The 26,029-nt window shown below is 38.4% G+C and overlaps 2 protein-coding genes across 4 annotated transcripts in view; one reads left to right on the forward strand and one right to left on the reverse strand.

Moving 5' to 3' along the window:
* Positions 1-24,529, reverse strand: part of LOC120542140 (amiloride-sensitive sodium channel subunit gamma-2-like) — a 34,201-nt gene extending 9,672 nt beyond the window's left edge. Inside the window, exons 1-6 of one of the 2 annotated variants that reach the window (XM_039774322.1) lie at positions 24,483-24,529; positions 6,643-6,964; positions 5,399-5,711; positions 4,714-4,907; positions 3,119-3,222; positions 1,082-1,245 (exon numbers count right to left, since the gene is read on the reverse strand). In XM_039774322.1, the coding sequence (XP_039630256.1) occupies positions 1,082-1,245; positions 3,119-3,222; positions 4,714-4,907; positions 5,399-5,711; positions 6,643-6,962 (1,095 nt within the window). In that variant the 5' untranslated portion in view covers positions 6,963-6,964; positions 24,483-24,529. Of the gene's footprint in view, positions 1-1,081; positions 1,246-3,118; positions 3,223-4,713; positions 4,908-5,398; positions 5,712-6,642; positions 6,965-12,528; positions 12,660-24,482 lie in introns of those variants that run through there. The other variant, XM_039774321.1, reaches the window with a different exon arrangement.
* The window catches only part of usp31 (ubiquitin specific peptidase 31), a 107,335-nt gene continuing 104,630 nt past the window's right edge, over positions 23,325-26,029 (forward strand). The window contains exons 1-2 of one of the 2 annotated variants that reach the window (XM_039774318.1): positions 23,325-23,729; positions 23,964-24,717. In XM_039774318.1, coding sequence (XP_039630252.1) covers positions 24,190-24,717 — 528 coding nt within the window. In that variant the 5' untranslated portion in view covers positions 23,325-23,729; positions 23,964-24,189. Of the gene's footprint in view, positions 24,718-26,029 lie in introns of both variants that reach the window. The other variant, XM_039774319.1, reaches the window with a different exon arrangement.

Consider the following 26,029-nt stretch of genomic DNA (forward strand, 5'->3'; position numbering starts at 1 on the left):
TCAATTAGTGTTGCTGTTGGAGGATATTCATTTAAACACCTGGGAGAACATGTACAACCTACGCAGAATTCCCTGTATCTAGGAACTGATGTCAATAGACCTTTCTTTTAAACATTTTTGGAAAACACCTGGTATGTGATTACAATTAAATTGACTGTTGATATGTTTGCTGTGATGCACTGGTATCCCATTCAGGATCATTTACTACCTTGTGTCCAATACTGCTGAGGCTCTGTCCCCCACAATTTTCAATTTGATTAGGCAAGTTAAACGGTGGGTAAATATGTGTTGTAAAGTATGGATCAATGATGTCTGTTTTGGAGAAACAGTTTTGGGGTGATATAAACACATAAGCTTCTCTTACCTACTGTATGCCACTGTAGCTGAGAAAGTGGATTCCAAGTGCTTTATGGTGCGATTTCTAGCCATTATACTGCCTTTAACTAATCTAAGTTTGCAAACTGAAGAACTGCATGTGACAGAAATAGTTTTTTGAGACAAGGATAATTTGAATGTCTTAATGAAGCCAGCTGTTTTAATTATGATGAATATGTGGCAATTAATAGCTCAAATTCAAAAAAGAATATGGTGAGTGAAGAGAATCAGAAATAAAAAGTGCAAGTTTATAATTTCAGTCACATCCACTCCATGTAAAGCCAAAGCATCAATCTCTTCACCTATTTACTGAATCTCCTTTTCTCCTTTGGCAGTTGCTAACAGCTGGAACCTATGCTTTTTGCAGTGACCACAAAGTCATTCTCTCAAGTAAGAATTTCACTGTACACTGCACACGTGATGATACTCCTAACTACTACTACTATCTCTGTTTTTATCTTGCGTTGCCTTTGTTTAAACTTTTTATGTAGCACTCTACATAAAATTTATTATTATAATAATTATAATAATAATAATAATAATTATTATTATTATTATTATTATCTTGACTCAGCACTGAACTACATGAAAATGGCTACTGTATTAATGTCAAGTTTATCTAGGTTCCACTAATTACACTTTGAAGAGGCTCACTCAACCTACCCTTTTTGCCCAAAAATAAGGAAGGAATCATTTCCAGACTTACAAACTGAAGCCCAATCGAGGTTTCTTTTGCCATCTGTATCATTATTCCAAGATCTTCAATGAAAGGATGTTCATTTTGATTGTGAATCATAATTATAGCTCCTTCTGAACTGGACAGAAATGGATTATAGTCCTCTAGGCCAAGATTCAAGACCACAATGAGACCTAAATAATTCAGCATAGATTTAAAAAAAGAAAAAAGAAAATGCTAAGCCAAGCTGAAAATACCTTCTGTGATTTCTTTTCCCGACTGCTTATTATCTGTATGATGTATATAGTGTTAGTGTTACTAGTTAATATAATAAATATCAGTTACTGTTATTCTTCAACTCTCCTACTATTTAAAGGGTTAATAAATTCAAATAATTTCTTCATCCATTTGTCATCCAAAGTCATTCCATCTATAGACATGTGATAGGATAAACAGGCAGACATCATGGAACAGCATCCAGAGCAAAACCTCAGCTCATCTTGCACATTCTAGCTACATCAAAAGTGCTTCTTCATTTCAAAATATGTTACATTGATACGTTTACATCCTGCATTTGGCTAAATTCAGTTTGTACAATAATAATCCATCATTTTAAAACTTATCTAACTAATTTACGGTAATCAATTGCTGCTGCCAAGTTCTGCAGCATTGATAAAAGTTAGGAACAAATCCCGAGTGAGGTGCCAAACCATTGTTCAACCAATTTTCAGTCTCCAAATAACCTAACACTGATGCTTTTGGGACATGGGAAGAATACATTACATAGGCAGTGGTTGAGGCCACAGGCTGAAGCTGAAAGACAGAATAACTAACTAGTACATCATTGTGCTGCCTATATAATAATCAATGATGATCAATTAGTGGAAAAACATCAGTTTAAACAGCAGATGCCTCATCATACAAAAAACTTGCAATGTTGAGTGAAAATTCCAAATTCAAAATTTATGAATTTGTTGTAAATAATGAGTAATAGTGATCAATTATTCAAAACTTTACGTTTACTACAAAATGATTTATTATATCTATGATAAGTGTGAATCACGTTTTTGGTTGAGCTAAGTGTATGTAATAATCAATAATGAATAATTATTCAGATTTTTCCCCTCACATCCCTAAGTGATTTATCTTTACATAATTTGTTTTATAATAAGTGAAGAACCCAATTTTTCCTGAATGCATTTTATTATTTTTAAATTTTTCCACCAAACTATTTTATCATCCAAGGCATTGCATCACTTGAAAATGTGTTACTTTCAGAAGTGTATATCACAAATTTCGCCTTATTCAAATTCAAGTATTGCTAATAAAATTCAAGAAACTAATTTCAGGAGTAATAATTATAAAATTAATATAGCTAAACAATTTTAATTAAGTTACTTCTAAAAATATGTTTATAATAAAAAATTCTACTTGGGGTGGTACAGTAGTGTAGTGGTAGTGCTGCTGTCTTGCCGTAAGGAGACCAGGGTGTGCGTCCCAAGTCCTCTCTGCATGGATCTTGCATGTTCTCTGTGTATGAGTGTGGGTTACTTCTGGATGCTCCTGTTTTCTTCAAAGGCCATGCAGTATATGTAGATTTGTGACGCTAAAATTAGCCCTTGTGTGATAGTGTGTTCCCCTGCAATGGATTGCCTCCCTGTTTAGAGAATTGCTCCTGACTTGCACTCCATGCTTGCTGAGAAAGGCTCCATCCCTCCCTGTGACACTGCTTGGGTTTGTACAGGTTTAGGAAATAGCATAGTCTACTTTTTCAAAAGGCGTGGCTATAATCTGTAATTTTTCATTTGCAGTGAATAATAATCAATAATTAAAAATGCAATCATTTTACTCAAAAGTACTTCATTGTATCAGAATATGTGCATCTAAATCTCATTTTTGCTGGAGTTAAAAGCAAAGCAATGTTATACAGTACTCATTTCGGAGTCATGACGGATAAACAGAATGTTGGTATTTTTACACTGAAGAGTGCATTTAAAATGAAAATAAACATTTGATCTAGAGTTAGGATTAGGGTTAGGGTTAGGGTTAGGTATATCTGACAAATACCATTTTTGCTGCCTGCTGTCGAAGACTGTATAATTTCTCCATCATATCCACTGTTGAAAGTGTAGCAGTTTCCAAGTGTGGGGTGGTAACTCTGTGTAAAATTCCTAGATAAAACAAAAATGCAAGAATATTAATAGCATTGACTATTGAATAATCCAAAGGAATCTTGTAGCCCTGCATGTGCACTAATACTATGTTAAATTTTGCATTTACACTCAGAAATGCACAAAGAACTAATAGATTTATTTTTAAAGATAAATGCACACTTTTTAAATTTATTTTATCCACAATTTAAACTTACATTCCAATGACAGATTGTTGTCCAGTATATGGTCAGTTCCTGCCTTACTTCTGCTATTGCTATAAGGCGCTGCAAACCTGAGCAACAACATGTAACTTTGAAAACTAATACTTGAATTGGAATTGTATATTAAGGTACTACAGTGTAACGGCAGGTAGTGTACCACATCTGTATAATTCCAGGCTTGATGTGCCTTATGTGTGGATTCTGCATGTATTCTATCCATTCTCAATAAGAAAAAAGTTATGTTGATAGACATCTCCAAATAGACTTAGTGTGTGTTAATGTGACTGTATGTGTCTCACTATCCAGTCTGAGGCATGTTTTTGCCTTGAAGTGGTTGCTGCTAGTACTTAGAAAGGGAAAGAGGAATACTCTATTCATCCTGAGCTTGAATAGTTAGTAGAGAACACACATGGGTATATACTTGTAGAAAAGACACACAATGAGTAAAAGTCACCTGTTAATGTTCTAATGCTACAGTGAGACTGGAATAAACCATGGACACACACCAGCCTTAAGCAGGGCACACACAGGCACACTTAAAAATTGACCTCAGGGCCAGCAGTGATTTGCCAGTCAACTTGACAGAATGTCTTTGGACTATATAACTTAAAGATAATATCCGTCTAACTATGCCATAAGAGAAGTCCATTCAACCCAACAAAGCCCATCAATAGTACTCACCTACTACTTTTTATATGTATGTATAGTATATAGTAAGTATATATGTATGTATAAGGCTAATGTAGGAATCTATCTTTTATAGTACCTTTTCTATGTAACAATTTCTTGCTTGTAAAATATAAAACGTTTCATGTCCCCGAAAGCTTGCATATTGTAATCTTTTGAATTAGCCAATAAAAGTTGTCATTTTGCTTGACTTGGCAGTACAGTACATCCATAATGGTTAACATGGTACAACATCCTAGTACTACACATCCGTGGCAAAAATACATCCTGGGGTAACATGGCGGCAGAGTTGCACAGTGGTTAGAGCCAGGCAACCACATCTGATTCTTGTCCCAGAGGCTTACTGTGTGGCGTGCACATGTTCATCCTTCATCACTGAGAGGTTTCTCCTGGCATTCCAGTTTTCCAGTTCCTATTTAACTTCCCAATGCTACATATATACTAGCATGGGTGTCCATGTAAGTATCCCATTTGATGAACTTTCACCAGCCACTTGAAGCCCTTCCAATGGAAAAAGCTAAGTGGAGCTAAGAAATACCTTTCATCCAAAGTACTTTCATTGGGTTGAAAAAGGAATATTGATACATAAATTCATGCTTACCTTGAACTGCACATAGCCCCGTTGAAAGTGCAAGTTGAAATAAATTCCTCAGCAGAATAACCCATTTTCACAAGTGTTTCCAGAGACTGCTGTGCGATGATGTTGTTGAAGTGTAGCCAGTACCACTCTTGAACTGCATTTATTCCCGTGTCAAAGGCATACACTACACAGTCAGTTATATTGGTAGAGTTGCACTAGTGGTAAGAAAATAAAATCATTCTGCAAAGGTAGAAATGTTGTAAACATGTTCTGGATTTTACATTTCAGTCATGTATTTCAACATAGTACTATTTGTATTCAGTAACATAACACTGTGCCTTACAGTTAACTAAACTAACTTATTATCAAGAGACATTGGTAATACAAAGCATTTTGAGAACCTCAGTAACAGACCATTTATAACTCACTTCAAGGACAAGAGTGAACCTAATACTAGTGTGGTAACAAGATAATATTGCCCTCTTTTGGCTGTTAGGAGCATTACCAACTTGATCATAACCCCAGCCATATGTTGTGGAGGAATACATGCCTAGCAGCTACCTAAACAGGCTGGAAACCAGGAAAACTTATTTTTTCTGCTTAATATCTATAAACCAGTCCCCTGAGTTCTTTACCAATCATATTGATAGGGGTTCTAATGACAAAAAAATATATATACATATTTTTAATATAAAATGTTACTTACAAGCTGGAAGCCTGCTTGCCTCTGTGCTTCATGAAAACGTAAGTGACTGCCAGATTTGGAAAGAAACTTTTCAGGATATGTGCGTTTTCTATAGTTTGGAGCAAGAGCTGCAGAAAATTTTGTCTTGTCAAGCCAGAAAAGTGGGATATCCTTCAAGAGATTGGAGACCACTTGACCATCTTCAGCATGCTTATCTGTTACAAGACCACGACGTTTCCTGTTTTCAGTGGGCTCTTTATGGCTGTACAACTCTTGCAAGGCCCTTTCAGCTTGTCCATCCAGCTCTGTTAATAGCTGCTTTGTTGCACTATACCTGAGAAAAAGAGCATGAATAGGATTAACAAATACCTTACAGATCTTTGTGGATGACAGTCCCTGCTGCCCGGTGTCATTAATATACAGTATGTAAACATTCCCTTTTTACATATAATATATCATATCCATTACTTTCCTTGTATCACTGAAACTGATATTGAGAAAAAATTACTGGCATGGCTTCTTCTGTCCTAGAAAGAGCTATTCCATGTGCTCAAGGCAATTTTGTTGACATAAGAAGACAAAAGTTTAATTTCTGTCCTAGATGAGCTAAACACCCAATCAGCAGTAACATAAGGAATACTAAAAACATGTTATATGAAAGTGTAAATATTCTGCAGCTTCGGTATGGAGTAACAGTTATTCAGTACCTCTGTTTCCTGTGTCTATGTGGGTTTTCCTCACACATTCCCAAAGATGTACAAGTAAGGTTATTTGTCAGTTCCAGATTGACCTGCGTGATTGGCATGTGTAAATGAGTGCTCCCTGTGTTGGACTGCCCTGCAGCCAGTGCAGCCAGAGTAAGTTGCACTCTCAACATCCATTAATTAGATTAAGTATGTTTCTGAATGAGATGGGATAAAGTGAGGTTTTCTAAATCTACTCATCCAATTATTGATAAAAGTATGGAGTAAGGTGAGCAGAAAACATTACAGTAATTTAATGTGTCTCCAGATTCTCCCATTGGTTTTCATCCATGTCCCAGACATATGTTAGTGAATTTCAGTGGGATTAATGAAAAACAACAGATATATGTAAATACCATTCTAAAGTTTTGTACAGGAATTGATTAATAAAATCAATTTTGTGAGGAATGCTTTCAACCAATTTAATCAACAAAGCTGTCATCATTCACTGCATGCTTTTATTAAAACAAAGTATTAAGCTTACTTTACTGTAAATACTTGAGTTTAAATTTAGATTTTTACCTTAGTGGGTTGAGGTTGCAAACAGTAACAGCAGGGAAGGTGAGAGTCTGGAACTGCACGGTGACGGAAACACTGGAAGAGTAATAGGTTTGAATGAGCAGGGCACACTGCCATGAAATCAAAGCCACTGCTGACAGCGTCAAGACAGTCCAAATCCATCGTCGAAGCCTTCCTCTGGAAACAACAATCCTGCGACATCCGTGTGTGTTGGTATAGTTACAATACCACACCATGAGCTCTTTCACTGTAACTGAGTATGGGCCAGTCACAGGCAATTTTTCTTTCACTTTCTCAGGAAGTTTCTTTGCCACAGATTCCATACCTTAAAAAAATCAAAGCTGATATAACACATACATCATTCAACTATACTGTAACAAAAAAAAAAATCAGCTCAACTTAGTAGCTTTTGATTTTTTTTAAATCAGGAAATTACACAATAGTGTAGTAGCTTGTGCTATTGATTTTGTTGTGTGGCGTTTGCACGTTGCACTCAATGAAATCACCAAAGTAATGTTAGACTGAATGTTGAAAATCATACTAAGTCTATCTCTGTCCTACATTAGGGTAAATGTTTTCAAGCTAATATCAAACGTAAAGCTGACCTTATGCAGGTGTGGGCACTCCGTTTCCCCCACATCCCAGAGATTTAGCTCTGTATTTAGCTAGTGGTTCATAAACGGTAAGCACTAGTGCACCCTATGGTTGACTGGGAATTGGTTACACTCTTAAAAAATGACAGTTCTTCATTTACATGTTATAGTTTTTTACTTGGTTGTGTGGTTCCTTGTTGAATCTTTGCTTTCCATTCAGAAAAGGGTTCTTTGAATATGAAGTTGATTCTATGTGCTTTGAAAAACTTACTAATATGTAGGAAGAAACTGAAATTTGTAATGTATTATAGGATACTTATAGGATATATATATAAATGGGTGCCGGTCATAAAATTAGAATATCATGACAAGGTTGATTTAATTCAGTAATTCCATTCAAAAAGTGAAACTTGTATATTAGATTCATTCATTACACACAGACTAATGTATTTCAAATGTTTATTTCTTTTAATTTTGATGATTATAACTGACAACTAAAGAAAGTCCCAAATTCAGTATCTCGGAAAATTAGAATATTGTGAAAAGGTTCAATATTGAAGAGACCTGGGGCCTCATGTATAAACGGTGCGCACGCACAGAAATGTTGCGTAAGAACTTTTCCACGTTCAAATTGCGATGTATAAAACCTACACTTGGCGTAAAGCCACGCACTTTTCCACGGTACCTCATGCCTTGTCGTACGCAAGTTCTCCGCTCGGTTTTGCAAACTGGCGGCACCCAGTGTCAAAGCAATGGTACTGTTCTTGTGTGATTACTCATTATTTTCATGACGCGGCTTTATAAATACACAGAAACTAACCGCATATTGTTTATTAGTGTAATGCATCTGATTGTAATTAACTCGTAACAATATAATGGTCCAGGGAACAGCCATAGTATTCCAAATACCATAACTGCTTTAGCGTTGTTACTCTCACTTCTCCTTCTTCTTCTTCTTCTTCTTCTTTCAGCTCCTCCCGTTAGGAGTTGCCACAGCGGATCATCTTTTTCCATATTACTCTCACTGCACGACTGAGTATTTATATCACTGTATCTGAGTGTGAATCACAGCAGCAGCTGATCGGAAAGAGAATTATCGGTATACAGCTTTAAGGACACGCTGTCTCAGCCACTGCAAAATGTTTTAAAGCCTTTCCTGTACGGACCTCGCGGTTCAGAAACAGTTTAATCCCAAGAACTTTAAATGCACTCAATCAATTGCTCCTTGTAGAACGGTTTGTACTTATAAGTACAATCACCCCACTGTAAACTTGCACTACAGTTATAATATCTCACAACCTGGGCCACTTTATAAAGCGCGTATTTACATATGATGACGATATCATTTTTAAGGTGAAATGCAGCAAAATATGTTAAATTATACACATAAAACTTTAACTTCATTTAAATAATCTATATTCTTCACTGGGAGTGTCGTGAAGGATAGAATAATTAAACATGTACTACGAAGATATTTCAATGTTCTTTAAACGTTTGAAGAATCGGCGCTAAGCTTACAGATGGCTTAACTTCTATTACAGAGCTGATTGTGTGGCGATCGGTTACTTGGGGAAAGAAAAGCAAGGACTCTTGGGCAGCCACGCCAATATATATTGAATATAAAACAGAAAGAGAAAATAACAACACAGCTAAAAACGCAGCGACAAATTTGACAAAAGATAATGCTTGTCATGAGCACGAGGCTCATGAAACACATGTTTAATAATGTGCTTTAGCTCCTATCATCATGAAAATGACATCACGATACATCTCAGTATTTTAGTTATTCAGAGAGCTGTAATATCACAAATGTAATGGACTCTGTGTCCAGTTGGAGGAAGAGAGCCAGTTTAAGAAGCAAGTAGTGATTCACACACATAGATCACATACGAGTAGAAGATCAAATACAAAACAAAGCATTTAACGTACTTTAATTACGATGTAATTTTGAGAAACTGGTTAATTAAACGATTTTAAGATGAAGTTTATAATGTTCTACTAAATGACAAAATAAACTACGTGATTAAAGTGGAAAATTTGAGATTAAAGTTGACATTTCGTGCTTTTTCCCCACCGTGTGCCTTTTTTCTCTGTACCCTAATAAGCTTTCATATGACACTCAGACAGTGGGCTTACAACTCTTCTTTTCACAGCAACTTTGATATGTGACTTCTTTTTATTTCCGCACTGTGCGATTTTGTGAATGTGAGCTTTCAAGTTTCTCCAACACGCTATGTCACTCGATCAACTTCCTTTTGTTGATTATACCACGGTTTATTTGAACAAATAGTATGTTTTTCCTTTGCCTCCACTTGGTATTCGCTGAAATTCTTATATTTTCCCCATGCTTTTCCCATTGTCTTTTCACAGAAGGCTGCGCTTAAGGGCGATTTATATTGATTTGCATATTCAAATAGGCGTAATTCTGGGTGGATTTGGGGCGTTACATAATGCACGTGCACGAGCGTAGTTTTCACGCTGATCGGGATTTATGTAACGGAAGAACGTGGAAGTTGGAGTACGCACAGATTCCTGCATCTGGATTTTTCTGTGCGTAAGCACATTTCGGCTTTTGTGCTTACGCCATGTTATAGTGCGAGTTCTACGCACGGCATTATACATGAGGCCCCTGGTGCCACACTCTAATCAGCTAATTAACTCAAAACACCTGCAAAAGGCTTTAAATGGTCTCTCAGTCTAGTTCTGTAGGCTACACAATCATGGGGAAGACTGATGACTTGACAGTTGTCCAAAAGACGACCATTGACACCTTGCACAAGGAGGGCAAGACACAAAAGGTCATTGCTAAAGAGGCTGGCTGTTCACAGAGCGCTGTGTCCAAGCATATTAATAGAGAGGCGAAGGGAAGGACAAAATGTGATAGAAAAAAGTGTACAAGCAATAGGGATAACCACACCCTGGAGAGGATTGTGAAACAAAACCCATTCAAAACTGTGGGGGAGATTCACAAAGAGTGGACTGCAGCTGGAGTCAGTGCTTCAAGAACCACCACGCGCAGACGTATGCAAGACATGGGTTTCAGCTGTCGCATTCCTTGTGTCAAGCCACTCTTGAACAAGAGACAGCGTCAGAAGCATCTCGCCTGGGCTAAAGACAAAACTGCTGCTGAGTGGTCCAAAGTTATGTTCTCTGATAAAAGTAAATTTTGCATTTCCTTTGGAAATCAAGGTCCCAGAGTCTGGAGGAAGAGAGGAGAGTCACAGAATCCACGTTGCTTGAGGTCCAGTGTAAAGTTTCCACAGCCAGTGATGGTTTGGGGTGCCATGTCATCTGCTGGTGTTACTCCATTGTGTTTTCTGAGGTCCAAGGTCAACGCAGTCGTCTACCAGGAAGTTTTAGAGCACTTCATGCTTCCTGCTGCTGACAAACTTTATGGAGATGCAGATTTCATTTTCCAACTGGACCTGGCACCTGCACAAAGTGCCAAAACTACCAGTACCTGGTTTAAGGACCATGGTATCCCTGTTCTTGATTGGCCAGCAAACTCACCTGACCTTAACCCCATAGAAAATCTATGAGGTATTGTGAAGAGGAAGATGCAATACGCCAGACCCAACAATTCAGAAGAGCTGAAGGCCACTATCAGAGCAACATGGGCTCTTAAAACACCTGAGCAGTGCCACAGACTGATTGACTCCATGCCACGCCGCATTGTTGCAGTAATCCAGGCCAAAGGAGCCCCAACTAAATACTGAGTGCTGTACATGCTCATACTTTTCATGTTCATACCTTTCAGTTGGCCAACATTTCTAAAAATCCTTTTTTGCATTGGTCTTAATTGATATTCTAATTTTCCGAGATACTGAATTTGGGACTTTCATTAGTTGTCAGTTATAATCATCAAAATTAAGAAATAAACATTTGAAATACATCAGTCTGTGTGTAATGAATGAATCTAATATACAAGTTTCACTTTTTGAATGGAATTACTGAAATAAATCAACTTTGTCATGATATTCTAATTTTATGACAGGCACCTGTGTGTGTGTGTGTATATATATATATATATATACATATATACATATATATATATATATATATATATATATATATATATATGTGTGTGTGTGTGTGTGTTTGTGTGTGTGTGTGCGTGTGCATTTATAACTTTCCTTACTCTCAAAGTCGCCCAGCACGAGATTTAAATCTGTCTTGTTTGCAATGGTAACCTATATCCAACACTCCTTGTTTCCAGAAGTCACTGATATTTCTGGCATAGCATAAATATTTTAAGTATAAGAATAAGATATCCAGTCAAGCGAACTGCATAGCTCTATTGATCGCACAGATAATAAAAACCTGAAATATTCACACTATAAAATGCACAACCTAAATTGCATGATATGGATATATCACCGGAGTTATACCATCAAACAACGACTTCAGTGATTCAGTTTTTACTATGAAAGTTCGTGAAATTTTGCGAAGTACACACCGTGACATGTCATACAGCCTGAAAACGTAACTGAACCATTTTTGCGGCTTTTTTTTTTTTTTTTTTACAATAGTCTATAATGCAGGTTTGGCTGAACACTCTTTACATTGCGACCGATTGTTTTTTAGCTTCAAGAAATTAAATTCACAATGCATATTATATTAATAGCTTATTTTATATCAAGTATTGGAAGCAGAGATTCGTTTAACATCCATATTAAATGAACTTATAAGAAATATTGTCAGAAATAAAAAGTAATATAATTGAAATGCAGTCTCACACAAACAACAGTCCATACATACATCATCAGTCACCACATTGCATTTTGCTAGTGTGAAATTGCTAACTGCGTTACCATCTCAATACGGTGCTCGTATTCTATGATATGATTCCAGACGTTTTTTTCGCGCAACAATTAATTTCGAAAGACATGGAAATAAACGCCAACTAAAAAGAAAGCATATTTCCAAGCAAAGCAGTATTGAGTCCGATTTTTAGACTTAAACTGTCGCCCTAAGCAAAATGTTCTACAAGAACATTTTTAAACCGCTGAGTTCACAAAATGTTTCAAACATCCAAGTTTGGGTGTGAAAAAAAGAACCCAAACTAAGTGAATCCTGCCAGCAACAAGTACAAAGTAATTCAAAGATAATACAAGCGTTTAGGCAACCCTTATTTATTTATTTATTTATTTATTTTAGAATTCCTCCTGGGAACATTTTCTGTAATGTATCCTATCCTGTCATAATTCTCCATACAAACACAGAATACCAAAGGACCGCAAATTAGTATTTGTAATTATCCGTAATTCGACATTTAATTGTAAATTAAATATGGTACCTTAAAAGGGCAGTCTCCTTTTTCGTACACGCTGAAAGGTTTCTCTAAGTTAATGGATACCGTACATGTCCGTTGTCCGCCTGCTTAATCGTGTTCTGTTTTTTTCATAAGTGTGCGCACTTTTCGTTCAGCAGCTACCTGTTTTTTATAGTGGATTACCCAACACATGTACTGCCTTGCGTGGGCTATAACGCGTTTCGCTGCTGCCACCTCGTGGCAAATGCTTGATAAAGAAAAACTGCATATTCTAGTCCGGACTGCTACATTATGCAGTATATCAAGGAGACCTATGCTACTTTGGTATATGCAAAGAATACTTGACGATTGGAAAAAGGTAAAATGAAATCTACTTTTATCCAGAAAATCCAGAGAGGCTATAGAAGGAATTAAGCATTCAATTTAGTTAAAAAAAATGCAAAACCTTTCTTAATATTATTTAAAACGGGGTGCCCAATACGTCGATCGTGATCGACCGGTAGATCAGAAAGGGAGTGCAGGTAGATCGCATTGAAAACATTTTTTTAATGTTAGTCTATTATATATCCCAATGGCATTTGCCACTTGATTGACATACAGGGCGGCTAGTCTGAGATCTCTTTTCTTCTAACACACTGGTCATCCCGCACGCACGATCAAACGCGCGAGCTACTGCAAAATCCCGGCTATCTAAGTGATCTAATTAGCCTTCCAATTTATATCGACTAAAGAAGGGATTTAAAAACAATGTTGGTTATGGACTGGATGTGGAATTGGAAGAGGATTTTTTTTCTCTCACAATGTCACAATCGAAGTGAGTTTGTCTGCTCTGTCAATCTATCATTGACAATGTGAAAATGTGGAAAGGCACTTTCAAACTGTTCATAAAAACTACGAAACTGACTTCCTTCCGAAAAGTGATCTGAGAAAGAGAAAGGAGAGGGATCTAAAATCGCAGTCAATTGGACAGCCGTCATTTTTCACTCGGCTGAATTCAAAAGCAAAGGCAGACCCAGGCATCCTCACTCGATCATTAAGCATAAGAAGTCCTTCCAAAATGGAGAAATGATAAAAGATGCCTTCATTGAGACAGACGGCTCGGAAGAAATTCTTGCTGAGATTTCAAGACCCCTGGCTGGAGAAAAAGGAGTTTCTCCTTGTCATTAAAAATGCAGAATGATAGACTTGGCATTTTTTTCCGATCTGACCAACGTGTTGAATGAGCTTAATTTACAGCTGCAAGGAAAAGAGAAAACCATGGTCAATATGATTAGCTCAGTTAATGCTTTCAAACGAAAAATGCAACATATGTCCTCCTAGCTACAGCATCTTGATTTGAGGAACATCCAAAACCTCGCGCCAGAGCTGGAGACACAATGGAAGGCGTGTGCGCAACTTAACATCATATGCTACACAGAGCAGATTGAAAATTGTCTGTCAGACTTTATCTAATGGAAAAAGTAACGATTCGAGTGTTGCCCAATGTAGCGGAGTAAGAGCAGCGTTTCTTCTGCCCAAATGTACTCAAGTAAAAGTAAAAAGTATGGTGCAGTAAAACTACTCTTAGAAGTACAATTAAAAAGTTACTCAAATAAATGTAATGGAGTAAATGTAACTCGTTACTACCCACCTCTGATACTCAGTATATATATATATATATATATATATATATATATATATATATATATATATATATATATATATATATATATATATATAATTTTTAATGTAGGTAGATCATTTTGATCTGGCCATTTTAAAAGTAGCTCGCAAGCCGAAAAAGTGTGGGCACCCCTGCACTAGAGGATATTGGGCCCTCAGGTCACCTTCATGAAGTCTATTTTGTAGGGCTCTTTCAGTGCTCTTCCTGTTCCTCCATGCCCAAAGGAGCAGATACCGGTCCTGCTGATGGGTTAAGAACCTTCTATGGCACTGTCCAGCTCTGATAGAGTAACTGCCTGTCTCCTGGAATCTCCTCCATGCCCTTGAGACTGTGCTTGGAGGCACAGCAAACCTTCTGGCAATGGCACGTATTGATGTACCATCCTGAAGAAGTTGGACTACCTGTGCAACCTCTGTAGGGTCCAAGTATCACCTCATGCTACCCTTAGTGACAGTGACCGTAGCTAAATGCAAAACTAGTGAAAAAACAGTCTGAAAAGATGAGGAGGGAAAAATGTCAGTCACCTCCACCTATTAAACGATTCCTGTTTTGGGAGTTGTCTCATTGTTGCCCCACTAGTGCACCTGTTGTTAATTTCATTAACACCAAAGCAGCTGAAACTGATTAACAACCCCCTCTGCTACTTAACTGACCAGATCAATATCCAAGAAGTTTCACTGACTTGATGCTATACTCTGATTAAAAAGTGTTCCTTTAATTTTTTTGAGCAGAAAGACATAATTTCTGGTGCCAGCACCCAGAAAGACATCACTTCCGGCCCCTAAGATGATGTCAGAAGAAGATCACTTTCGGGTTAATCACTTAAAACTGCCATCTTTCCAAACCTTAGCCAGTTCATGTCTGGACTCCAAATGTATCACATGTCTGAAAACCTAACCCATTGCAGCCAGCGGTATTATATGGGTGGCTGCCCCGAACCTTTTTAAGTGTGTCTGGACTGACCATTTTAATATATATATATATATATATATATATATATATAGCCAGTTAATTATAGCTAACCCATGAAAGGTTCTTGATAATCCTGTGCTGAATGTCCTGTTATGGCTGGAAGCTTTTAGCACAACAAAGACATAGTAAAGCATGAAACAGAAAAACATATGTTATATGTTGTGGGAAACAGCCTGGGCACAGACAGGCGGACACCAATGGTTGAACACCCAACACACATTCGTTGTACATGCTATTTACAAAGTGACAGCACACAGTGCTGACAGGGGCTGCTGTGGGGACTGCAGAGCTCTACTTCGTTGGGATTCTTCTTTACCTGGAAATGCTTCTAGACTACACTAGTGAGCTACTGGAAATACTCCCGGGTGCAGGATAAATGGAGCCAGCTGAGTCAGGAGGGACAAAGCTTGCTGGAGGAGGAGTGGAGGTGGAAGGAGAGAAAGAGAGAATGAAGACAAAGTGCTTTTGCTGTGTACTGCTTTTATCATTGTGCATGGCTGTACTGTGCTGTGCAGGTGAGAAACGATTGAAAAGTGTTTCCCAGAGCTGAATAAAAGCCTGTGTTTTGCTTATGAACTTGTGTCTGCATCTGTATGTGTTGGGTTGCCGAGCTGAGCAGCGCCCCCTGCAGGCCACTCTATCTATCTATCTATCTATCTATCTATCTAATATATATAAACAAACATTGAATACATATATGATGAAAAGAAGACACCTAGTGATTTACATATACAGGAATGGAAAAATATAGATTTTAAATTAAACATAAAAAATAACATATAATGAAGGGAATGAAAAGATAAAAAATGAAAAATTACCTCCACTCTGGAGTTAATTCTGTACCAAGATAAAAATGAAATATGTAAACTAATGAGAACTTCAGTAGTGTGTAACTGTTGTTTGAAGTCTGGGATATGATGGTATTCTTATTAAAATCTGTCAATATCTAATTACTGACGTATTTTGAGAAATAAATCCCCTTCTCCAGTGCAATACAATTGCATAAAACAACAAAGAAATACTAAAAAGAAAACACAATATCTCTGGAGATAAATCCAAACATCTTAAAGATAAAAAGAGTTATAAAAAAGTGAATTACCCCTTATTGAATACAGTCACTAAGAAATAATTTTTTTGCTTAAATAAATGGTACCTAAAGGATCCGATTCTGATGAGATGGAGGTAACCGTATTTGAAAGAAAATAAAGTGGAATGTGATTTTTTATATTCGAAGAGTATACATAATACTTTTTAGGTAAATCTTTATAGGCATAAATGCATTGGCCAGATCAGGCCTGATAGTACAAAGAACTGATGGTACAGAGTAAAAGTTCAAACCCTGTAAAGTACTAATAATTTAATACACAGAGTGGTATAAGAATAATATATTTCTTTGTTCACTGGTTTAGAACACTGAAAATATAAAACATGGGGCGTGAACAAAGTAGGTTTTGAAAATGTTGCTTCAACCTATTTGATAACCTAATACTAAATAATGTCTGTAAAGAAACTCCTTACTTAATTGGAAGACTTCTTTATTATTATTATTTTTATTAGGCAAAAACAGTTGTATAGTCATTGGTACTGCAGCCTCAAACATCCAGTGCTGAGTTGTTGTCGATGTAATTATTTCTCAGAATAGTCTGGTTTTCCTCTCACTTCTGTGTGACATGTAGTTTAGGTTAACAGGTGACTCTAAAATAGCCCAGTGTAAGCATTTGTGAATGGGTCCTGTCATTCAGTTGAAACCAGAACTGTAAAAGATGGGTTTGAGGATGTTATTATTATTATTATTAATTTAGGAAACATTGTCATCTGAGTCTATGGCAAGAAAATCACGCTTAACTGGCACTAAAGCACACTGCCTAATGTAGACCTTAAGAAGTTTTAGTATTACAGCTAATCCTAAGACTTGATGTTCAGAATCTAATATAATAATAGCTCAGTTAGTTGGTATTTGATAGAATCACTAGAAGCTATAGATATCCAGAGCAGACTAGATGGGTTGAAACCCTAAGAAGTTCATGAGTTGCTTTATAAGGGCCTTCAAGAGACAGATGATTGTCAATAGACTACATATATAATATAATATAATATAATATAATATAATATAATATAATATAATATAATATAAAATTCTTTACTAAAAATTGCCAGGCTAATACTGTAGAATAATCTAAATAACTGCTAAAAACACATTATTTAAAAATGGCTTTTTTGTAGCTACATTTTAGCTGTATCCCTATTAGTCTACATGGGAAATGAATTATTATTTTCCTCTGGGTTGTGCAATTCCATACTAATCTGTACTATTCTCAACTGTCTTTTCCAGTTCTTCTGTGGTGGCGATATACACCACCACCACCTGATCCAGATACATAAAATACAATGCAATTTATTTTTGTATAGCCCAAAATGACACAAGGAGAGTCACAATGGACTTTAACAGGCCCTATCTTTTGATAACCCCCCAGCCATGACTCTGTAAGAAGACAAGAAAAAACTCACAAAAAGCACTTGTAGGGAAAAAAAGGAAGAAATCTTGGGAAAGGCAATTCAAATTGAGACCCTTTTTCAGGTAGGTTGGGTGCGCAGTGGGTGTTTAAAGAGGGGTAAATACAATACATAGTATGTATTAGGTAAATCTTAATACAATACGATAGTACAATAGTAATATTACAAGTACAGAGCAAAATGCAAGAGTAGATGATATTACATACTGTAATAGATTTGTTCAGAGTCCTGTAAATCTTGGCCATCAAGCTGCCTCCCCCCACTGGCCATTCCATAGCTAAGTCAGTGGTGGGCCGGCCAATATGTTGAAAGGACCCTTCTACCTGACGATTCCATTGCTCCTGTATCAGAGATTACTTTTCCTTAGGCAGGCGGACAACTTGACAATAGGACAGTGGCACCAAGTGCTACATTTGAGTACTGAGGAGAGAAGCAGTAGTAACAGAGGGTTAGTAACAGATTATAACTATCATTATTACTTATGTTTTAGTGCTAATGACTAACAACAGAGATGCAATATGCACAGTTAATCAGCAGCTTTAGTCTGGGTATGCTAAACTGAAGCAGTGAATCTTCAGCCAGGATTTAAAAGCTGAGACTGAAAGGGTATCTCTTACAGTAGCATGCAGACCATTCCACAGTTTCCTCCTGACTATCTGACCTTACCTTTTTCTTTGTTATATACTGTATACTATTATTGCCTAATCTTTTTTGTTTATCTTTTATATACTGCTAAAAAAATTAAAGGAACACTTTTTAATCAGAGTATAGCATCAAGTCAATAAAACCTCTGGGATATTGATCTGGTCAGTCAAGTAGCAGGGGGGTTGTTAATCAGTTTCAGCTGCTTTGGTGTTAATGAAATTAACAACAGGTGCACTAGAGGGGCAACAATTAGACAACCCCTAAAACAGGAATGGTTTAACAGGTGGAGGCCATTGACGTTTTTCCCTCCTCATCTTTTCTGTCTGTTTTTTCACTATTTTTGCATTTGGCTACAATCAGTGTCACTACTGGTAGCATGAGGAGATACTTAACCCTAACACAGGTTGTACAGGTAGCCCAACTTCTCCAGGATGGCACATCACTATGTTCCATTGCCAGAAGGTTTGCTTTTTCTCCCAGCACGGTCTCAAGGGCATGGAGGAGATTCCAGGAAATAAGCAATAACTCAAGGAGTGCTGGATAAGGCCGTAGAAGGTCCTTAACTTGTTAGCAGGGCTGGTATCTGCTCCTTTGGGCAAGGAGGAACAAGATGAGTACTGCCAGAGTCCTATAAAATGACCTTCAGCAGGCCACTGGTGTGAATGTCTTTTACCAAGCAATCAGAAACAGACTTTAAGTGGGTGGCCTAAGGGCCTGACATCCTCTAGTGGGCCCTGTGCTCACTGCCCAGCACCGTGGAGCTCGATTGACATTTGCCATAGAATGCCAGAATTGGCAGGTCCACCACTGGTCCCCTGTGCTTTTCACAAGTGAAAGCAGGTTCACCTTGAGCACATGTGACAGACGTGAAAGGGTCTGGAGAAGCCATGGAGAACATTATGCTGCCTGTAACATCGTTCAGCATGACTGGTTTGGTGGTGGGTCAGTGATGCTTTGGGGAGGCATATCCATGGAGGGACACACAGACCTCTACAGGCTAGACAACGGCACCTTGACTGCCATTAGGTATCGGGATGAAAGCCTTGGATGCAGTGGGTCCTGGGTTCCTCCTGGTGCACGACAATGCCTGGCCTCATGTGGCGAGAGTATGTAGGCAGTTCCTGGAGGATGAAGGAATTGATACCATTAACTGGCCCCCATGCTTGCCTGACCTAATCCAATAGAACACCTCTGGGATGTTATGTTTCGGTCCATCCAATGCCACCAGGTTGCACCTCAGACTGTCCAGGAGATTAGTGATGCCCTGGTCCAGATCTGGGAGGAGATCCCACAGGACACCATCCGTTGTCTAATTAGGAGCATGCCCCAACACTGTCAGGCATGCATACATGCAAGTACTACTGAAGCACAATTTTTAGTTGCTGCAATGAAATTTTGGCAAAATGGACTAGCCTGCCGCATCATTTTTTCACTTTGATTTTCGTGGTGCCTTTGAATTCAGTTTCTGTAAGTTGTGTCTCTGTAAGCTGATAATTTTGATTTCCATCAAATGATGTGGCATCCTTTCATTCCTAACACATTACCCAGTCCATATCAGTATAGATACACAGCATGTTTTTTTTTCCCCATTAATCTGATGTGTTTTCAAAGTGTTCCTTTAATTTTTTTGGCAAGTTTATATTATCTTCCTTTTTATTTCATCTTGTAAAGCACTTTGAGCTAAATTGTTTGTATGAAAATATGCTAATAAATAAAATTTGTTGTTTTATTTATACACACGCACACACATATATATCGATACATACACAAACTGGCCACTTTATTAGGTACACTTGTTAAACTGCTTAAGACAAATATGTAATCATCTAATCACATGGCAGCAACTCAATGCATTTAGGCATGCAGACATTGTCAAGACGACCTGCTGAAGTTTAAACCAAACACCAGAATTGGAAAGAAAGGTAATTTAAGTGACTTTGAACATGGCATGGTTGTTGATGCCAGATGAAAATAGCTAGACTGGTTCGAGCTGATAGAAATGCAACAGTAACTCAAATAACCACTCGTTACAACTGAGTTATGCAGAAGAGAATCTCTGAATGCACAACACGTTGAACCTTGAAGCAGACATGGGCTCACCATAATTGGACAATAGAAAATTTGAAAAATGTTGCCTGGTGTGATGCATCTTGATTTCTGCTGCAACATCTGGATGGTGTTTAGAATTTGGCGTCAACAACATGTAAAAAGAATTTAAACGAATGTGAAATCTAGGTCCACCTCAGTGAAATATAGACAAGAAAAACGTACTATTTGGTGGCTTTAATCTCAAACTTTAATCCCATAGTTTATTTTGTAATTAAATTAGAATATTGTAATCTTCATCTTGAAATTGATATTTAATGTATTAGAGTGTCTCAAACCCCATTGTAACTAAAGTAGCAGGTTAAATTGGTATGTGCTTCTGGTCATCTTTTACACTGACAGGAGCATGCAGGCATTGATTGGCACACAGAATACATTACATTCACTGCTCAGAAGAACATCCATTGAATTCTGTGTTTGTGCAATCAGTTTTTAGAGATGTTGTCGCAAGGTGTCCTGGGAATTTAATGGATGTTCTTCTGGATGAGCTTTCTTTATTCTTTATTTTAGCAGTACTGTTTCTGTCAAATGTGCCAACCGTTTTCTTTCTCCATGTAACCAATCGCCACACAAAAAATGTCTTTGTATTCGCTACTACTCTGCCACCGTGCCCCCACATGTTTAATGCATTTCATCCTGTAAATGATATCAAGTATGCATCTTCCATCCATCATTCAACCCGCTATATCCTAACTACATGGTCATGGGGGTCTGCTGGAGCCAATCTCAGCCAACACAGGACGCAAGGCAGAAAACAAACCCTGGGCAGGGCGCCAGCCTACCGCAGGGCACACACACACATCCACCCACCCACACACTAAGCACACAGTAGGGACATTTTAGAATCACCAGTGCACCTAACCTGCATTTCTTTGGACTGTGCGAGGAAACCTGAGTACCTGGAGCAAACGCCACACAGGGAGGACCCGGGAAGTGAACCCGAGTCTCATAACTGCGAGGTAGCAGCGCTACCACTGTGCCACCCACATATGCATCTTGGTATTCTAAAATGTTCAGAGAACTATAATATAATAAATGCAATGTATCCTTTGTGGCATCCCTTGCCTGTATGCTCCTGTTGGGGCACTGCGTTATGAATTCACTGTGCTCCCACATGTTTAATTTGATATTTAGAATAGTTTGGCCATTCCGTGCATCATTACATTGTTACAGAAAGATTACAACCAAGTGCCTTAAATTTGTAAACAATATACAATTAATTTCTCTGTATATAATGCAGCCCATGTCATGAATGTGAACCTAAAAAAGAAAGGAAAACAACACAGAAACAGTAGCATTGCTTTGACACTGGGTGCCGCCCATTTGCAAAACCGAGCAGAAAACTGTGTATGCATGAGGTGAAGCTGCCGTGAAAATATGCATGGCTTTACACAAAGTTTAGTTTTTTTACATTTCGAAGTGAGCATGGAAATGGGTGTACACAACATTTTTGTGTGTATGCACCGTTTATACATGAGGCCCCAGATTTCAATCCAACAGAGCACCTTTGTGATGTGGTGGAACGGAAGAATCGTATCATGGATGTTCATCCAAAAAATCTGCAGCATCTACTGTATGTGATGCTATCATGTCAATATGGACCAAAATCCTTGAGGAATATTTGTGGGACACCTTGCTGAATCTATGCCATGAAGAATCATGGCAATTCTGAATGCACAAATGGGCCCAACCCAGTACTAGCAAGGTGTACCTAATAAAGTGGCCAGTGAGTGTATATACTATATATATTTATAAAAGGGAACACTTTATTATCACAGCCTAACATCAAGTCAGTTAAGCTTCAGGGATATCAATCTGTCCAGTTAGGAAGTATAAATGATTGTAAATCAACTTCACCTGCTTTGGTGCAAATAAAAGTGAGGACAGCTACACTGGAAAGGCAACAGCAAGACACTCCTCAAAAAGGGAATGGTTTTGCAGATGGTGGCCACAGAAAATTGATCTCTCCTGATCCTTACTGACTGCTTCTTCTCTAGTTTTCAGTTTTGTTGTGCTTGTCACTACTGATAGCATGAGGCGGTACATATGGAGAGAGCAATTGTGAGACCTAAAATATACTTCTAACCGTTTTGGTTAATCACCCCACATAAACGAAATTTATGCTTGCCGCCAGAACCAGTGTTGCTGGGTCCTGAAAATAATTCCAGTCTAGTGACAGCTGAAAACCTACCTAATGGCACTGTTGACAACCAGGGGGAGTTTTGGGGCTGTAGATATTCGGGGCTGAGTTCCCGTTGGAGTTTTGCTGCAGTTGACATCTTCCCCCATTAGATTTTGCCGTTATCGACATATGGGGTTGGGTTGACGTTTAGGCAATACTTAAACACAAAACCACTTCCATGGCCAAATCAAAATTTCCTCTCGCAACACTTTTAAAAATACACCAATTTGGCCTGAAAACTGAATGTCTGCCAACAGAATACAGAACTGTTTAGAAATGGAACAGTTCTTACCCCAAGTGCTGACGCCTGTTGCCCCACCTTTTGCCGTTGATTGGTCATTTTTTGCATTTTGTTTTGGTATGATTATTAAGTGACCATGAAATTTGAATGGAAATGTAATAAAGGCGGAGCAGGCGAAATGCAATACGTCTGCTTTGATTTTAGTATGACACGCGATATATGGGCATGCATTAAAACGCAATACGCGTTTGTATTGCATTTTAAACTGGCACGAAAATTGTGTGTTGTAGTGAAAAGCAATCAATCAAATGATTAATACATGTTTTGATTATGATACAATAAAAATGCGCCAGAAAGAAATGCACGGCATGCAAAAACATTGCATTGCCATATAGTTGTCACGTTGGATTGCATTTAGTTTTGGCACGAATAATCTTTCATAGGACACCCCGCGGCTGCAGATGCAGTTCATTTGCACTACTGTACATAACCCCTTGCAGACATGAACAGGCACTACCTGCGCGAGGCTCCCGACTCCTCACTAGTGGCCGAGTGACGTCACGACCACCACCGCCCTGCAGAGTCAGTGATTTCAGCTGATGGAGCGGCAGCGGCCTGTACTGCTATGGTTTTTCTTTTAGGCTGGCGCCCCTAGATTTTTAGCTGGGCGGAAGACGCGTTGTTGGGCGTTCGACTTCTCAGGGATGTATTTTCCGCGCGCGTGATTTTGTATGCTGAAACGAAGTCCTGGTGGGCCAGCAGCGGGATTTTCAGGACCTTTTTAGCGAGTCCAGCACGCAGGATACGCCCGCTGTTCCCAGCTCACGTTGATTTTTGCAGTGAAGTGACAAAGAAGCGACACAGGCACACGAGAATGTCATTTGAGGGGGAAAGATCCAACAGTTAGTGAGCCTTTTCTTTTTGCTGACCGCAGGGCAGATGAATGTGGAGAGTGACAGTTTGAATGTTGCAGGTTGTTTGATGCTTATTTAAAGTACAGCGTGCGCTCACACGAGCACGAGTGAGGAGAATCGCAATGGAAGAGCTTTGCGGTTGGGGACTGCGAATCTTTGTCGGAGCGTTAGTAAGTGTTGAACTGCTGGACTGATTCGCCGCTTTTGTGTTTATGCCTACAGGCATGAAAAGCTGCCGACTAAAGTGTCAGTACTTGGCAGAAACGGCACGCGAGAAAGATGCCCAACGAAGAATGCAACTCGACATAGCAGCTCCACACTCCCGCATTAGAATGGCTCCTTACAGTTGAAAGGCAAAAGTACTCGCCACTGAGGCTGCACTAGACAGGCCACACGCATTTTATTTATTTATACATTTAAAAAAGCCTTTCGGGAACTGTCGTCCAGGATGTCTAAAGTCACCACGAAAGAGAAGAAATCGTTCAGCAAGAAGTTGTTTCGCAGGGGTTCGGTGAGGTCCGTGGGCAGTTTTATGAGCAGGGTCCTAAAAACCCTCTCGACTCTCTCCCACTTCGGCACTGAAGAGCACGCGACCGATGAAGAGAAGGACGACGGCGGCTTTTCGTCCTTTACGACGGGCGGGAGGAGCTCTGTGAAATCTGACGGTGACGAGTGCCAGGGCTTCCTCTTCAGTGGGGACCGGATTCCCGGCGTGGCAGGACTAAAGAACCATGGTAATACCTGCTTCATGAACGCCATCCTGCAGTGTCTCAGCAACACCGACCTCTTCGCCGAATATCTCGCCCTGGAGCATTATAGAGGGGAGGAGGAGAACGACGAACAGGCCAAATCCAACGGGGTGCTGTTCGAGAAAAAAACAACCCTCGACAGAGGGGAGGTCACGGAGCAGCTGGGTCGCCTTGTCCGTTCATTGTGGACATTTGAATACACCCCACAGCATAGTCGAGAATTCAAAGTAAGTGGTCTTTTTATCTTCTGCGTGTTCAATCATTTGAACTTGTTCATTGGGGGGCTGATTTCCACATTGCACTTTAATGTGCTTACAGACCAACGATTTGCCCAGTTTTGACATTAATATAAAGAAAGAGAAGTAGTGCAACTCCTTATTGTTTTGACAATTGTTAGACAGAGATGAGCAAATTAGGCAAGTCAATTTTAAGGTATTTCAGATCAGTTGGTGAACATGTCTAATTGCCGATTTGTTGTGTTTGCTCCTGATAATTTTGTTTTTCGTGGTTTTTATTTTGGATAATTTTCCTAAATTATACGTCTTTCACTTTGTCCACAGGACATGCTCATTTAGCAAATTGTTCTCAGTACCTGATGAATTCCAGCAAGCTTTTTGCAACTTCTCAGGAATGCCTTGCTTTTTTTTAATAAACCCATTCAATTTGCGTGAACAAAGTAAAAATGATAATGACAGTTATGCTTCTATTATAGACAGTGAACAGAATATAAATTCAGGGTTTGGAAACATTATTTAAACAAATGCAGTTGGCCATGTGGAAATGCTGACTGCTAAAAAAAACTTGTGTTTTTGAGCTGTTTTGTGCAGTTGTGGCTAGCATAATTATGGGGCTAAAGTACAGAACTATTTAAAAGTGCAGCAGAATTAAATAATGGTAAGTAGACATGCTAACCCATTGTTGGCATGGCTTAAGAATTAAATTGGGGCAAAAAAAAAAAAAAAATATATATATATCTATTTTTTTAAGGCAGCATTAAATTGGTTAAGTTTATTTGCTTATTAGTCGTTTTGTTTTGCATGGTAACTAGTCATATATTTATAACTATTAGTTTTTTTCTTTTTTTTGTAATGATATACTATTTGTTTTGGATGAGTCAGTTGCTTTTCTTGTGGTAAAGTTTCTGTGCTTGCTTTGCTTGTTTTACACTATTGATTACAGCTACTGGGGCGCCCCGATTCCCCAACTTCTCTTACAGTTTCATATATTTGTTGTTGATGTGCATTTCTTTATTTATTTCGCTTATGTATTCTGTAAACCTTCAGTTTCTTTTATTTTTTTACCCGTACCGTGGATTGTGTAAAGTTTCTTACAGTTAACGAGAGGTCAAAATAAAGTTTTTTTGTTTTCTTTTTGCGTGTCAAGTCATTGACTTGTAGAATTTTTTTTTTCTTCCTCAGCTTCCTTGGATTTTTGCCAAGTAATTCCATCCTCTTCACTGACTAGACTTGGAGTTTGCTTAGACTGTGGTCAGATAATTACATCTTACCTCATCTACTGCTAAAAAGTTATCTATAGAAA

Source organism: Polypterus senegalus, chromosome 13 (genome assembly GCF_016835505.1).
Source record: "Polypterus senegalus isolate Bchr_013 chromosome 13, ASM1683550v1, whole genome shotgun sequence".
NCBI lineage: Eukaryota > Metazoa > Chordata > Cladistia > Polypteriformes > Polypteridae > Polypterus > Polypterus senegalus.